This window comes from Typopeltis vanoorti, chromosome 22 (assembly GCF_054136105.1).
Source record: "Typopeltis vanoorti isolate ZY-2024b chromosome 22, IOZ_Tvanoo_1.0, whole genome shotgun sequence".
Taxonomy (NCBI): Eukaryota; Metazoa; Arthropoda; class Arachnida; order Uropygi; family Thelyphonidae; genus Typopeltis; species Typopeltis vanoorti.
Genome location: NC_143570.1, coordinates 64,761,006 through 64,778,632, shown reverse-complemented (window position 1 = coordinate 64,778,632; position 17,627 = coordinate 64,761,006). Strand labels below are relative to the sequence as shown.

Sequence of the window (17,627 nt, the reverse complement as noted above, 5' to 3'; positions counted from 1 at the left end):
TGATTTTCTTGATCATTTGATAATACGAGGAACAGATCTGTTAAATCTATAGACAAGTCTAAATTCTCTTTAATGCATTTAAACGAAAGAATCCACTTAAATGAGAATTCATACTGTAACCCTCTCACTTATCTGTCCTTCAAATGAACAAACCTTTAATTAAATTACCTCTGAATGGTTTAATGTATCAAATGACTTCTGGTCATTTGAGGATTAATAACTACTTAGAAAAAATACAAGAAAATTATGACATTGAGGAAGAATGGAATAATAGAAAATAAATTATTGCATCAGCAGCATATGAAAGTCTAAGAACACACAAAAAAATCATAAAAATAAAAAATTATATATATGGGACAATAAAATAAAAACAATAATTGAAAATAAAAAGCTGTCTTTAAAAAAATAGTAAATAGCAAAAAACAAAAAGATGAAATTGAATATAAAAAAAAGCAATAGCCAAATGAAGCAATATCCAAAAGAGAAACCAGAAAGAGATACAGAGAAAGCAGGAAATAATTTGTATCACATCTAGAAAATGACATATACAAGATAAGACCCAGTGCTTATAAAATACTAAAACACATGAATGCATATATAAAAGAAACTGCAAATATAAATTTTGAAATAGATGTAAAAGAACTCTTGGATTACTTTGCAGATCTTTGGACAGATAATACTGGCATCAAAAAAAAAATATTACACCAGATACTTACAAAATACTTTAAATGATATAATAACAGTGCAAGAATTAAAGAACAACCTAAAATAAAAATAAAAAATGACAAATCAGCAGAAGAAGATGAGATAAACTCAGAACTGTATAAATTTGCTGGAAAAAAATTTCATCAAAGATTATTAAAATGTTTAAATAAAATATATACAAATGGACAAATAAGAACAGAATGGAATACTAGTAATACCTATATTTAAAAAAGGGGATAAAACAAAGCCTGCCAATTACAGAAGTATTAGTTTATTGAATACATGCTACAAAATATATAGTAGAATACTTAATGAAAAATTAAAAATATACAGTGAAATAAGATTACTAGAATGTCAAAATGGATTTAGAAAAGGATGCTCTATAATGGATGCAGCTTTCTGTTTAAAACTACTTAGAGAAAAAAAGAAGTGAATTTAATTTAGAAACACATCTTTTGTTTGTAGATTGCAAAAACACATTTGACAAAGTAAAAAGACATATGTAGAAAGTGGAAAGTATTTTCTACTTTCTACATATGTCATAAAAAGACATGTTGTTTAACATATTACAAAGAATAAATATACCTAATATTTTACCACATGCAATATTGAATATATACAAAGATTATGAAATAAAAATAAAAATAAATGAAAAAATTTCTGAAAAACATATAAACCAAGAAATTAGACAGGGAAGCCCTCTGTCTCCAATACTTTTCAATATTTAAATTAATGAAATATTAATACAGTGAAACACCTTAAACAATCCAGGTATAGAAATTTCCCAGAATAACAAAATAAGTATGCTATTATTTGTAGATGATCAGGTAATAATATCAAATGAGGAAGACAATTTACAAAGAGCAATATATAATTTAAACTATAATAATTTTCATCTTCAGGACTGAGGTAAGGTAGTGCAATACCAGGCAACTCCGAGCAAAGATGGACCAAGCTCTTATCACTCCTTGTCTCAGTATCTCCCATAATGCAAAGAACATCTCCTTGCAGACATGTATACTGCTATGAATTAAGGGAAGGGCCACTACCCAGACTGGTTTCAACCTTTATTCAGGTCTCGTCAGTGGGAGGCAGACCCAAACGTGGAGAGGAGATACGAAAGCAGAAGCAATAGGAGAGGTCATATTTACCTATAGGAGTTGCCAACAGGTGTACCACCTTATTATTGAATTATTCTGGATTTAGAGAAAGATGTTGGAAGTTTAATTTTCACTTGGTTAGACGTTAATAATTTAGTTTAATCATTGCGTAAGTAAACAAAGTTTGTGCCTGAAAATATCTTCAGGACTGAGGTAAGGTAGTGCAACACCAGGCAACTCCGAGGAAAGCTGGACCAAGCTCTCATCACTCCCTGTCTCAGTATTTCCCATAATGCAAAGCACATTTCCTTGCAGACATATATACTGCTATGCATTAAGGGAAGGGTCACTATCCAGTCCGGTTTCAACCTTTATTGAGGTCTTGTCAGTGGGAGGCAGACCCAAACTTTGTTTGCTTACACTTAGATAAAGGATTAAACTAAATTTATTATAGTCTAACTAAGTGAAAAATAAACTTCCAACATCTTTCTCTAAATCCAGAGTAATTCAATAATAAGGTGGTACACCTGTTGGCAACTCCTGGCAGACCCAAACTTTGTTTGCTTACACTTGGATAAAGGATTACACTAAATTTATTATAGTCTAACCAAGTGAAAAATAAACTTCCAACATCTTTCTCTAAATCCAGAGTAATTCAATAATAAGGTGGTACACTTGTTGGCAATTCCTATAGGTAAATATGACCTCTTCTATTGCTTCTGCCTTAATTTGGGTCTGCCTCCCACTGACAAGACCTCAATAAAGGTTGAAACTGATCTGGGTAGTGGCCACTCCCTTACTGCATAGCAGTATACATGTCTGCAAGGAGATGTGCTTTGCATTATGGGAGATACTGAGACAAGGAGTGATGAGAGATTGATCCAACTTTGCTACGAGTTGCCAAGGAATGTACCACCTTACTTCAGTCCTGAAGATATTTTCAGGCACAAACTTTGTTTGCTTACACTTGGATAAAGGGTTAAACTAAATTTATTATAGTCTAACCAAGTGAAAAATAAATTCCAAATAATCTAAACATTATAATAGAACAGTTTGGAATGAAAATTTCCGTAGATAAAATTAAAACAATGTCATTTTGTGGACAAACTCAAGTTAGAAGTAAAATAGTTATTAATAATAAAATAATAGAACAGATAATACTTTCAGTTATCTTTGATGCGAGATATAATATGAAGGAGTAAAAGACATAAAATTAAAAACTTCAAAATTTTTACAGATCGTAGGACTAATAAATAGAACACTCAATCCAAATATAGTACAAAAAAAAACATGCTTGAAAATATACAATACTTTAGCAATGCCCACATTATTATATGGCAGTGAATTTGAAACAAGATAAACAAAGAATAAAAACAAGTGAAATAAGATTTATGAGAAGAACTGCAAAATACACATTATTAGACCAAAAAAAGGAATGAAGCCATTTTAAAAGAACTAAAAACAAAATCAATAGAAGAAAAACTAAACAATTATAAACAAAAATGGATATAACTTTTGTTTATAATTTTATTACATGCAAATCAAATGGCCAACACCCAATATCCTAAACAATTACTAAAATATAATCCAAGTGGAAAGAGAAGGCAGGGTAGATCTCAAAAATGGGTATTGGATGGATAATGAGACCAGAACAGACCAATATGGTCTTATACCCATAATTAGCATTATGATGATGATGACTTGTAAACAGTATTATGTAATCTTGAAACATCTAGAATATCTTTATCTTCAGTTTTCATGTCAACTTTATCATTTATGATTCCTTTTATAGTACTTTTTTCTCAATTTCTAAACTTTTTCAATAGCCTCCAGAATATTTTGGCAACTTCCTGATATTATTATTATTATTATTATTATTATTATTACTGATACCTCCAAGGAGTCCGAAGACTCATCGCGGGAGGACATCTACAACTGTCTCTACACCTAACCTCTACTACGAATCATCTCTATCAACGCCATCTACCGCCCACTTCCAACACCACCACAACTAGTAATTTTTGTCTGTAAATTACATGGGTTCTGAAGGGCCAATTTGTATGTATGTGGGATGAAAAACCCTAGTTTCCTGGAGAAAAAGCCCTGCTACCTCCGTATGAGATTGGCTAACTCACCTTCAATTGAAATCGACCAGATAAAGATATTTATTTTCAATATTCTTACCAAAGCATTCCATTGAAATTTTTATATGAAATATTATACAATTATTACGCTCACCACACAAGTAATTCTCACAGCAAGCACCAGTTAGCTGAGGAAGTACTTTAATTGTCTCATCAATTCGACACACTGGAGCAGGAGGACAGGTGATAGTTTCACATTCTTTGTGAAAAGATGTCGTACATCTACATGTCTCACATGGTCCTATGTTCCACTTGTCTCCAGCCTAAAAAAAAACATATGAGTGAGGGAGAAATTATATTCTGGTTTAAAATAATGTTCAAACCATTGAGATATCAGATGTATAATTTGTCAAAAATAAATAAATTCATGATTCAGTATTATTCAATATTAAACCTTTGCTTTTGTTTGTTGAAATGTTAAGGAAGTGGAAAATAGATGATAGATGATTCACACACACCAGAAGAATGATTTAATCAATACCTATGGAAAGAAAGTGACAAAGGCAGAAGAAATACTTCAGTTGTAAGTGATCACTTTGCAAGGATTTATCATGCAGGTGAGATATCGCAGTTGCGGATCCAACTGAGATTGATGTGAGAACTGAGGTAGCTGAACTCAAGGTGCTCAAGCATATTGAGAAATATTAATGTGAATACAGCAGTGAGATTGTATGATGTTAGCTTGTGTGTCAATGTAGGCAAGAAAATTTACATGAAACAGCTAAGTCAGTATCTCTGACAAAGCTGTTTAATCTAAGTCTCGGTTCAAGAAAGATTCTTAGGGGGTGGAAAGGGGGGGGGGGGGGGGGACAAGATAGTTCCATTACATAAAGGAGGCTCAAAGATGGAAATAGCAAACTACAGAACAACTGGTATCTCAGGAGTGATAGTTAAGATACTGAAGTAATTGTTGAAAGTTTATTTTTCACTAGGTTAGACTATAATAAATGTAGTTTAATCCTTTATCCCAGTGAGAGCAAACAAAGTTTGCACCTGAAAATATCTTCAGCACTGAATATAGTGTTGTACTATCTTACCTGGGTACTCACTGGGATAAAGGATTAAACTAAATTTATTATATGGAAGTAATTGGTTTAAGGAAAAATTCAGGAGTGAGTTATTTTGAATATGATACTCGATGGTGAGCAGAATGGCTTTGTAAATTATTATTATTATTATTATTATTATTATTACTATTACCCCAAGACCTAATGGAGTCAAAGACTCATCTGGGAGGTCCTTTTATCACTCACACAACTCATCATACCATGTCGTAAACACACTCAAACTCCTTGCAGACACCACACTCTAAGGCAAGGCATTCCAATCGTTCACAACTCTGCACAAAAAAAAAAACTGCCTCTCACTCCCTTACTCACACCCTCTTTATACAGTTTCCAGGGATGACCTCTGGTTCTCCCTGATATTTTCTACAGAAAATAGTAGAAATTCTCCAGCATTGATCATATAACAACCCCTTACAAACTTGTAGGTCTCTATCATATCTCCCCTCTTCCTCCAGTCCACTAGACTGTGCAAATTACATCTTCTCAATCTTTCTTCGTACTCGACATTCAAGAGGTCAGAAACTACCTTAGTCAGTCACCTTTGAATCCTTTCCAACATCTCTTCATCCTACTGAAAACCAGGTGACCAAATCTGGGCATAATAGTCCATGTGTGACCTAATCAAAGCCTTATACAACGGAACAAGAATCTCCCTACTTCTACACATCAGTGTCCTCCATTTCATTCCCAGAAGCCTTTGTGTTGTCTTCACAATTTTGGCTATGTGTCCCCTAAATTTCAGTTCCTTATTCACTATCACCCCGAGATCTCTTATTTCCTCCACCTCCAACAATATATCCTCAACAAGTATAAATTCTGCATCCCATCTTTGTTTACCAAATTTTAAAACCTTACATTTCTGAACATTGAACTCGCATCCCCATTTCGGTGCCTAATCACTCAATTTATTCAAGTCTTCTAGTAAGGCCACAACATCTTCACTACTCTTCATGGTTCGTCCGAACTTTGCATCATCTGCAAACAACTGAATATCTCCATCCAAATCTTTACCAATATCATTAATATACAAGTTAAACAGTAATGGCCCTAAAACAGACCCCAAAGGCACTCCACTACTGACTTTCCTTTTCCTGGATATCGCTCCCCCATACATAACTTGTTGATACCTATCAAATAGCCAGTCTCCAATCCAATGCACTAGTCTAATATCCAACCCTATCTGGACTAGTTTGACTGTCAACTTATCACGAGGTTCTTTATCTAAAGCTTTTGCAAAATCCAAGTATATTACTGTATCCTTCTCCACTGTCCAAGGAAGCAGTCACTTTATTGTAATAAGTAAGTAGATTACTAAAACATGACCTCTGTTATGTCGTTGCTTCTTTTTTATTTTTTTACTTTATTCTGTCTCTAACTATCCCACTATCTAATCTATTGTTGTGCCTCTTATATATTAATTCAGCACTATTTCCTTTTCGGATACTGGCAAAATTTATATTATGCGCCAGCCAATATCCTATAACAGAAGAGACTCTTGTTCAGGGAAACAATTCTAAATTCAAAAGGGATTCACACAATAATTAATCTTACGCTAGGGCCGTGCAGATTCATTTAGCAGTCGTGACCTAAATCTCATTTAAGCAATAATATCTAAATTCATTTCCACCAAAAAGGTTCTATTTCATAAGTGGTGGTTTGAGTTCGTAATCAGGCATAAACTCAGGTATAAGGTACAAAACATTTTTATTAGAAAAACCAGAGAACATTTACTGTGAAGAAAATTGAAATATTCAATAGAACAAAACTCACACTAAATTAGGGTTCCTACTAAATCACATCAATGAAATTAAGTAAGTTAAATCTTTCAACTACGAAAAGATAAGATTGAGTGTAATCACAACACTACTAGGTTATAATTCCTTTCACAAATTATTCACTGAATGCACATTAAACACTTTCATTAATACTCTATCAATAGCTATCTTAATTCTAAATTTCATTAGTCAATTCTAGTCATTCTCAATCAAAATAATGCCTATCAACAATTTTTTTTTGTTCCTCGGGGTTTAACTAATTCAATCAAATTCTCACTTAAAAGTTCTCTAGTAAAATGTCCTTAGCTTACAATTTACACAAATTTCTCTTTCTTCAAAGCGATCTTAACATAGAATGAAATTCTTTACATTACCCGATCCTTTCTGACTGTCTTGACGCTATCACATGTAGATCTGGGTTACCTTCCTGTATATCTATCGGCTGTCTCTGCACCTGGTGATGCACTACGCCGTCCTTCAATCACTTCCGGACTTCGTCGTGTTTTCTACCACTTCTCAGGAAACTTCCTCCGTTCTCTGCGATGGGACTTTTTGAGAAAACTCGATTCTGCATAGGCCGTCATATCACGGTCAGCTTCGCTTGGAAATCTTCAAGCATTCTCAGGAATAGGCCTCGTCATCTAACATCGTTGTAATCGACCAACCGTTCTCTCTCTCACAAATCACCCGACAAATCTCCCAAAGCTGGAAAATCCCAGAACCGAAGAAGAAAAAGCTCCATAATATGGTGACCATCGTCCTTTATTCACACTTTCGTATGCCCTTTATTCGATGTATCATTTACCACACTAACCTCACAGTTCATGCCCGTTGGGTGACCCCACATTCTCATTAACCTGTTAGGTTACTGTATTCAGTTCTGACATCACTTTCAGCATAAATACAGCCTCCGGCACTACCCTCGACTCATACAGACTACATATGATTATTTTGGATTAGTACTTATGATCTGTTTGGAAAATTCTTAATGTACTAGACAGCTTAATGGGATTTACAAATAATTTTACAATTCCCTTACACAATTCTCACTATTCTGACACAAAATTCTCTGCTTCTGAATTCAGTTATACAGGAATGAACTTCAGTATAGAGCACATATAGAATACATATTATCACATGACACAAGGAAATTTTCCCAATTATGGGCTGATGTGCAGGTATGTCCTTAATTAGTAATATTTATTATGTTAAATCCTGAATAAAGAATTTGCTTGTAAAGATCTCTATTCAGGATCTAACACCTCCCTTAAGCAAATCCATACTATCCATCAAAGATAATACCATTGTTGTCAACCCAACTCTAGATCCTAGTTCTCACAGGTTTCTGCAACAACTTAATCACAACACCTGACACACAGATAGGTCTATAGTTTGATGCTCGAGTTCAATCACCTCTTTTATGAAGTGGCACAATCTTGCCCTCCTTCCACTCCTTACGAACTTGACCGAGTGCAAGACTCGTATTAAAAAAATATGTCAAGGTAGGTGTCAACTCCCTGGCACATTCCTTCAGAATATGTGGTGATATATTATCAAGTCCCACAGCCTTATTAACATCTAGTTTACTGAACTCCCCATACACCTCTTGCTCACTTATAGTCAGTCTCTCCTCCCTGTCATCAACTACTCTCAATCTCTCCATGAAGTCACATTCACAAGATTGAGAGACCTTTATGAACTGCTCATTAAGTATCGCCACCACACATTCTGCAACAGCTGTCTGTATACTATTTTCTCCAATCAATGTCATCCTTTCATAATCATTCCTTCTTTTGCTGGCAACATATTGAAAGAACTCCTTAGGATTCTTTTTGGCATCATTTTCTAACTGCTGTTCATACCTCTCTTTATCTACTCTCGCCAACCAAGTCACCCTCCTTGCCTGATCTTTGTAGACCTCATGGAATTAGTTATTTCCACTTCTCTTATGCTGCCTCCACAATGCCCTTTTTCTCTGTATTGCATGCTAATCACTTTATTCATCCATCTCACACCTACCTTATTTAACCTTCTCACCCTTAGAATACATTTAGAGATTGCATCTACTAACTAGTTTTTGAAATTCCCCCAAGCTGCATTGATCTCTTTTCCATCTAACTCCTCATTCCATGAGATTGAGAGACCTACACCTGCAAGCTGTCTCCTGAGCTCTTCATAATCACCCCCCTTGTAGTTGCACATATACACTTTTTTCACAGAGGTCCTCACACTGCTGGCAACCACCTCATGGTCATTTCTCAACAACTGGTGGATGATTTGACACCTCATTTATAATTACATCCTCTGATGTGATGACCAAATCCGAGACCCTAAATCCTCGTGTGCCCTCAGAAACTCAAGAAACTCATTTTCTTTACTTCCAGTTGCTATCTCATCATTCCAGTATATATTACCATAATTAAAATCGCCCATTATGATCATCCTCTTCTTATTTGCTTGGCTAATTTGAATATACATTTCATTATCACCACCATACACATTACCTTGTCTATAACAACATTCAACGAAATATTTGATTCCATTCACCTCTATCTCGCATCATACTGCCTCAAAACCACTGGCACTATTTCCCCTCTTGGATTTCTACTTTGTATGGACATAACTCTTTCTCTATCATCAATAGCACTCCCTCCCTCCCTTTTTTACCTCTTCTATCCTCATGAAACACATCATATCATACCCTTCTATCGCTATTCCTGTCAGGATGTCATCCTCTTGTGAATATACACAATTAGTGTAATCATTTCATCTGCGTTGTTTCTTACATTTCTAGCATTTGTATATAAACACAACAGCCCATTTCTGGATCTACAGCTAATTCCCGATACCACTCACTTGATGTGAGATCTCCATGCTTGACTTGAGCCATTTCCCTTTCTGCCCATTCATTCTAGAACCCTCCCCAATTCCTACTGTTTCCTCTTGATCCCAGGTCATCCCATTCCTTTCCTGTCTACACATGCTCTCACCTCCTGTTGGAGCATCCACCCTTCTCACACTGTGTACCCATGTCCACACTGAGCCTCCCCATTTTTCTGCGCCTCTTGCACAACTTCAGTAATTTATTCAATAATAGTTATTATCATTATCAAATTCCTGATATGTACCCTCGGGGGATGTATGGGGTAATTATGATAGTACTACGTGAAAAATTTACACCATTGCTAACTTCTGATCAATAATTTTTCCTCCAAATTAATCTATTATCTGTCAAGACTCCAACGTGATCAGATCTTGTTATATTCCAAAAGATTTTGGAACTATTTGTCTTAAAGTGAAAATCTGATCCTGAACAACCTCTATTTGGCCTGAATCCAGCTTGTTCTTCACCAAGCTTCCCTTCCACAATTGTTCTTAGCCATTTTTCAAGTATATTTGTATAAATCTTGCCAGGAACACTCAGTAGGGAAATACCTCTGTAATTCTCATATTCAGTTTTATTTCCCTTTTAATGGATGGACTGATATTATAAGAGCTCTGCTCCAATCATCCAGAATTTGACCTGCTGACCAGGCCTTCTGAATTATGCAATGCAGCAACTGTAAAACTTTTATAATATGTTGGGTGTTTTCTACCACTGTGCTGACATTGCTTGTTTCATTTAGCAGTCTTTCAAAATAATTACTCCAGACCTTGAAACATCTAGAATATCTTAATCTTCAGTTTTCATGTCAACTTTATCATTTCTGATTCCTTTTACAGTACTTTTTCCTCCATTTCTAAGCTTTGTCAATAGCCTTCAGAATATTTTGCCAACTTCCTGATATTTATTTTCAGTGTTCTTACAAAACCATCCCATTGCCTTTTGTTTAGCTAGTTTTAAACACTGCTTCACTTTCTTACATTTTTCTCTAAGAGTACAAGATGACTGACTTGCCAGGAACTTTTGATATGCTTTCTTCTTTTCCTTCACTGCCTCTTTAACTTCCTGTGTCCACCATGGAGTTCTGATTTTTCTATCCTTGAAGAACCTTTTTTTTTTCAATCGAAGATGAGTTAGCCGATCTCATACGGAGGTAGCAGGGCTTTTTCTCCCAGAAACTTGGGTTTTTCATCCTGCATACAGACAAATCAGCTCTTCAGAACACACGCAATTTACAGACAAAAAATACTAGTTGTGGTGGTGGAGGTGGGTGGTAGATGGCGTTGATGGAGATGATTCGTAGCAGAGCTTCGGTGTAGTGGTTGAGACAGTTGTAGGTGTCTCCCGTGATGAGCCTTCGGACTCCTTGGAGGTGTCAGGAATAATAATAATATAACCTCACCACATGCCTCTCTGGCTGAATCAATCAATGTTTTATTCACAGCTTGCCACTGAATCTCCAAAGATTGGTTCCTGTTTTCAAATTCTTTCATTTTTTTCTTCAATGATGTTTGTGTATTTGAGTCTACAGTTCACCTTTGAAAGCTGCTCAACTTTGATTCATTTTAAATCTTTCTTACACACTCTTCTTTTCAATATGAAATTCATTATCCTGCTCAAAATGAGATAATGACCACTTCCTATTTCAAATCTTCTGTGCACTCTTGTGCCCTAAACCTGTAAGAAAACATCACTATCAACTATAACATAGTTAAATAAGATTTTGCTTATTTCTTGCATCTTCTCTCCATGTGAATTTATGCATATTTTTATGTTGGAACATGGTGTTAGTTTTTGGAAAACTCTGTTGTTTAGATCTCCAATAAGGACCAACTTTTCCTTTTTCTTTGTGACAGCTGCCTTCACTAATGCCTCAAAAAATTCCTGCATTTCTTCCTTGGTAGAACCTTCTGTGGGACCTTAACCACAAATAAGTCTCATTTTCCAGTTCCCCAATTCTGATATTTGCCTGCATCACTCTATTTGATATTGCCTGCAGTTCTAGTAGATTATCCTCATAATTAGTGTTGAATACCACAGCTACTCCCTGTTTTCTCTGATTGTTACTGACTGAATATAACATTTTGTATTTGTTGCTTAGAAAGATCTCACCTGTTTTTGTCTTCTTTGTTTCAGTCACACCTATTATGTTGATCTGGTACTCATCCGATACTTCTGCTAGTTCCATTTCTTTTCCCATTGATGCTTCTTACATTGATAGTACCATCTTGAGCTCTGCTTATGTTGAGTTGAGATGTTTTCTGGAATTTGTTTCAATTTTTTTTTTTCACCACATTCCGCTTAAGACAGTTGTCCCTTAAGAAATTCAAAAATTCAGTTCCCTTATCAATGTTTGCTGTCTTCAATGCCCAATTTATGTCATTATAGTTGAAGACTGCCATAATATTCGTTTGCATTGGACTTGCCAAACTAATTTGCCTACAGATTTCTGCTCATCACTAACTATATTCCCTGGTATATGGCAACATCCAACTAAATATCTTGTCCTGACCCTATATACTCTCAAAACCATTAGTATTATTTCCACTGAGATTCTCCACACTGAGAGTGCACAAATCATCACTTATCATGAATAACATGATACCACCATGTTTACCTTCGCTATCCTGCTAAAATTTGCTATATCCTTCGATTCATTCATTGACCTGCTACCATCTTGGTCACTTGCTTCTGTATCTTCTCCACTTCCTCCTCATCACCAAGAAACCCTGACACCAAGATCTGCACACAATAGTCAAGATGGGGTCTTAGCAAGACTTGATAAGGAGGAACAACAACCTGATTTACTCTCCTGACTCTAGGTATGCAGTCTGTCATTACCTCCCTCAAACACTCCTTTACTACTTCCAATTCAATATCTACATCTAGCCCTTGCCGTTTTACATGGTCTGACATGGCACTAATCCAAGCAATCTCCTAAGCTTGTCATACTTACCAGCCATGTAATTCCAAATATCCAAATCTTAACTGAAACTTACACACATTTTGGCCACTTCCCAGATCAAGACGATATGATCACTCTGACCAATTGGTGGTAACATGGTCATATTCATTATAGACAAATTCTCAGATACAATAATTGGGATTCTCCTTAGCCTGTATTGCTAACTTCCTTTCATAATCTGTTTTTGCCTTTCTTACCGCACTGGTTATGCTTCTGGCCTGTGCCAGCAGGTCACCTTTCTCCTTAAATTCTCTTCACAATTTTTTTTTTTTTCCAGCTCAAGCTTAATGATGATATTCATCCATTTAACTCACACTTGATTTACTCTCCTGCCTATAGGTATGCAGTTCTGCCATATTATCTTCCTCAAACAAAAGGTGTACTTGGATTTTGCAAAGGCTTTTGATAGACTGCCACATGGCTGACAAGCTCTTAAATAAATTGAAACAGATGGGATTGGATAACAGACTTCTGTGTTGGATCAGTGACTGGCTGTCAGATAGGTATCAGAAAGTTGTATATGGGGGGGGTGCAGTAGTTTGAAAGAGAAAGGTCACCAGTGGTGTGCTGCAGGGGTCAGTTTTGGGGCCATTGTTGTTCAATTTGTATGTTAATAATATTGGGTTGGGTTTAACTAGTAATATCCAGTTGGTTGCAGATGATGCAAAACTGGGGAGAGCAATGTACAGTCAGGCTGATATTAATGCCTTACAAGAGGACTTGAATAGATTCGAATATGATTCTGCCATCAGTTCACACCTCTAATTTTTATCAAACTCTCATATCTGTGTGCTCTAGTCTTTGATCAAGTGCTTTATTTCTAACCAAACCACACCAGCTTTGCTTTTTCTTATTCTGTTGTCTATTTCCATATTTAATTTGCCATCTTCACTGGAAAGTGTGCCTAAATAGCTGAAATATTTTACTTGTTCTATAGGAGCTTCATTTAGAATCCAGTTAAGAGAATCCTGGAGACTTGCGCTAGATGTGTTTAGGAGTACTACAACATCACCTGCATATAGCAAAGAGTTAAGTTTGACACCTCCAATTCTAATAGCAGGCCTGATGCTGCTTTTTTCATATTTATTTATTTATTGTACAGCATGTACACATAGTTAAAAGACAATAACATAAAATACACATGAATATAGATAAGATACACATATATGATAATATAAATAAAAAGTAAAACATCTACATTCTGGCAAATACAAACATGAAATTTAAGACAAGCATCAGATAGAAGATTAATCATATTTTAACATTTAGGCTTTTAATCCAATTGATCGCCTCTGGGGATAGGTCAAAGATATCCTTAAAGTCACCTGGATATGCTGTCACCTCACATTCCTGTACTATATGATGAATGGTTTGGGTCTCTGCTCCACAGGGACAATGGGGATTTGGTATTACCCAACTTTGAAAGTAAGTCTCCACATACACCATGACCTGCAGGAATCCTGTTAGCCATCATCCATATATTCCTGGGCAGGTCAAATCTAGATGGTTTTTGGAAGATGTTTGTGTAATTTTTTCATAATTGATCCATATAGATGATGAATAAGAGTGGGGATGATGTGCATCTTTGCCTTATCCCTCATTTTACATTGGACCATCTTCCTGTATTTCATTCAATTCTAACTGCTGACTTACAACTTAAATAGAGACTATGTATTGCTTTGTATAATGTTCCATTTACCCAAAATAACTGTAGTGTTTTGAAAAGCATTACTCTGGGCATCTTGTTGTATGCCTTTTCCAGATATACAAAACTAAATTATAGATCCTTTGTCATATTCCTATGATTTCCCAACCCAATTTTCATAAAGTGAAAATCTGATCATGACAAACTTTGTTTGGCCCCAGCTTGCTTGTTCTTCTCCAAAAGTTTATCTTCCCCAATCCTTCTCAACCTATTTTCAAGTATGCTTGCATAAACCTTATCTGGAAACATTTAGTATAGAAATTCCTCTGTAATTCTCACTTTCAGCTTTATTCCCTTTTTTATAAATGGAAACTATGAGAGCTCTACTCCAATCATCTGGAATTCAACCTTCTCACCAGACCCTCTGAATTATGCAGTGTATCCATTATCCATTGCAAAACTTCTTGGCATCAAGAAGTTTCACAATGGATACATCAAGAAGTAAGCATTTCTGCTCATTCATCTACATCAGCTGCCTTTCCACGTTTCAAGTTTTTGATGGCTCGTTCTATCTCAAATACTGATATGTGCTCCTCTTTGCATTCCTCTTGAAAATTTTGTAGCATAGTTATGTCACTGCTTGTTTCATTTAATAGTCTTTTAATGTAAGGGCTTGAAGTTTGGGAAACATCGATGGGATGCTGCATGCTCTATGGGAGGAGTTATACTGGAGGAAGTAGGGGAGACAAGAGATATGGGGTTGATGATTGATAGAAACCTGAAGTTTAGGGGACATATTGCAACGGTGGTGAAGGTAACACAGAGGATTGCTGCTATTATGAGAGGGACACTGACCTGCAGAGATAAGAGGGTTATCATTCTGTTGTATAAGTCTTTGATCAGACCACACTTGGACTATTGTTCTCAGATTTGGTCCCCAGGATTTGAAGGGGATAAATTAACTGTGGAATGGATAAAAAGACGGATGACAAAGATGGTTTCAGGACTGTACAAGGATAGTTATGAGGATCGGCTGAGAGAATGTGGACTGCAGAGTTTGGTGGATAGAAGAAGGAGAGGTGATATGATTGAGACTTTTAAACTGTTGAGAGGTGGTTACAGGGTTGACACTGGGGAGTTCTTTTGCTTGGTTGAACAGTGGGAGTTTGAACAGAAGGAGTGACAGAGGCCATCCCTGGAAGTTACAAAAGGAAACTGTAAGCAAGAGGGTAAAGAGTGGTTTCTTTGTGTGGAGGGTGGTTGAGCCGTGGAATGCATTGCCTGATGGAGTGGTGGGAGCGAGAACAGTCAGTGAGTTTAAAGAGTGGTATGATAGACTTTGTGTTTCTCAGGGGGAGGGAGACCTCCCCCTCGATGAGTCTTGACAGACTTTATGTCTCAGGAAGAACCTCCCTCGATGAGTCTTTTGACTTCTTGGAGGCCTGAATAATAATAATAATAATAATAATAATAATAATAATAATAATAATAATAAAGTAATAACTTCAGACATCTAAGATATTCTTATTTTCAGTTTTCATGTCATGTTTATCATCTCTGATTTTTTTTTTCAGTACTCTTTTCTGCATTTCTGAGCTTTTCAATAACATCCACAACATTTTGCTATATTCCTTATAATTATTTTCTATCATATAGCCAGCCTGGTTGGCCGAATGGATAGCATGGATAGTGTATCCGCTCTCCAGCTAAAAGGCTGCAAGTTCAAATCCCACAATCGGCATGGATGTTTGTGATTGTTTGTGAAAATACCAGTGGTGGTCGGGGGTAGATGGCATTGATGTAGTTGCGGTCAGTTGGTGATTGAATGGTGGAGATAGTGAGTGTTCAAAGAGCAGTGAAATGTAAGAGCAGGTAATGAAAGCAGTGAATGAAAAAGTTAGTTCAATGAGCTTGAAATCAAACTGTATACAGGCATTAACTGGCAGCTACTTGAGTTCAAATATGACTAGTGGAAAGTGGAAACAGGGTAGCAGCATTCATGGAAATTCCTGAAGAAGAGACATATAATACAGCAAGCTTCTCTATGGAAAAGTTACTTGAGAGTCAGTGAGGGAGGAAGGTATCATCAATTAAGTGAACTGCTAATTTTTTATTATTATTACGGGTTACTCCAAGGTGTCCTTAGACTCATCGAGGGAGGCCCCCTAAATATCATGTCAAAAACTATTCAGCATTTGCACAGTATCTATTATACTTTGCTGTGAATTCATTCAGAGTCATGGCACCCACAACAGACTTTGTAACTATTCTGCTCATTCACTACTCTCCAAGCAAAAAACCTAGTTCTAACACCCTTGCTAATCACACTCTTAGTCAGTTTTAATGGATGGCCCTGGTTTTCCAACCATCTCACCTGTCCTAAAAATTTTTTTCTGAATTAATCTTGTAAAAACCCCTCAAATAATTTGTATGTCTCAGTCATATCACCCCCCCCACCTTTTCTGCATACCAATGAGTTTCTGTAACCCTAAAATTTTCAATCTGTTATCATCAGATTCATTCCATAGACCTGTTATCATCACTCGCCTCTGGATCCTCTCCACCTCCTCCTCATCACCAAGAAAGCCTGGCACTCAGATCTGCATGAAGTAGTCAAGATGGGGTCTTATCAAGGCTCGATAAAGAGGAAAAATAATGTGCTTGTCTCTACTGATCAAAGTATTCTTCAGTAACCAAGTGATCTGATGATCTGCTTTAGCCACTTTTGCTGTGTCCCCTAAACTTTAACTCCTTATCCACTAATACTCCCAAGTCTCTGGCGTCGTCAATTTCCTGGAGTACACTTCCACCAATGTGGTACACAGCTGGTAAACTTTTTATCCCAAAACACATAACCTTACACTTTGTTACATTAAACTGACATTCATTCTCCTTTTCCCATTCTGCAAATATATCCAAATCATCCTGCAAAATTTTGACATCATCAATATTAACTATTGCTCTACCCAACTTTGCATCATCAGCAAATAACTGAACAGTTCCTCTCAGATCCTTTCCTATTAATGTTAATATACAAATTAATATACAAATTAAACTGTAGCCAATCTAAAAGCTTTTAGTTTTTTAATTCTAAGATGTTTTAGGGAGGGGGGGGTATTTTTTTGCAGCTTTTTTGTAATGTTTTAGATGTGTTATATCCTGGAAAAATTTCAGAGGAGGCATACTATGGATAGTTTGAATGGTTGGAGATCTGCTTTGTCATTTATATGAGAGTTGGATGAAAAACTGATGTGAAGAAGTCTGCCTTCTATTTAGGAGATGTCACATGTGGAAACATGGAAGGAGAGAAGATGCATCCGAGCCATGGCAAGAGACCAGAAG

General features: G+C 36.1%; 1 protein-coding gene across 4 annotated transcripts in view; it reads right to left on the bottom strand.

The window, feature by feature from the left end:
* LOC150094462 (hemocytin-like) overlaps positions 1–17,627 on the bottom strand; it is a 2,636,009-nt gene that overhangs the window by 324,562 nt on the left and 2,293,820 nt on the right. For all 4 annotated transcript variants that reach the window (XM_090412206.1, XM_090412207.1, XM_090412208.1 and 1 more), the window contains one exon: positions 4,044–4,212. In XM_090412206.1, coding sequence (XP_090268332.1) covers positions 4,044–4,212 — 169 coding nt within the window. The remainder of the gene's footprint in view (positions 1–4,043; positions 4,213–17,627) is intronic.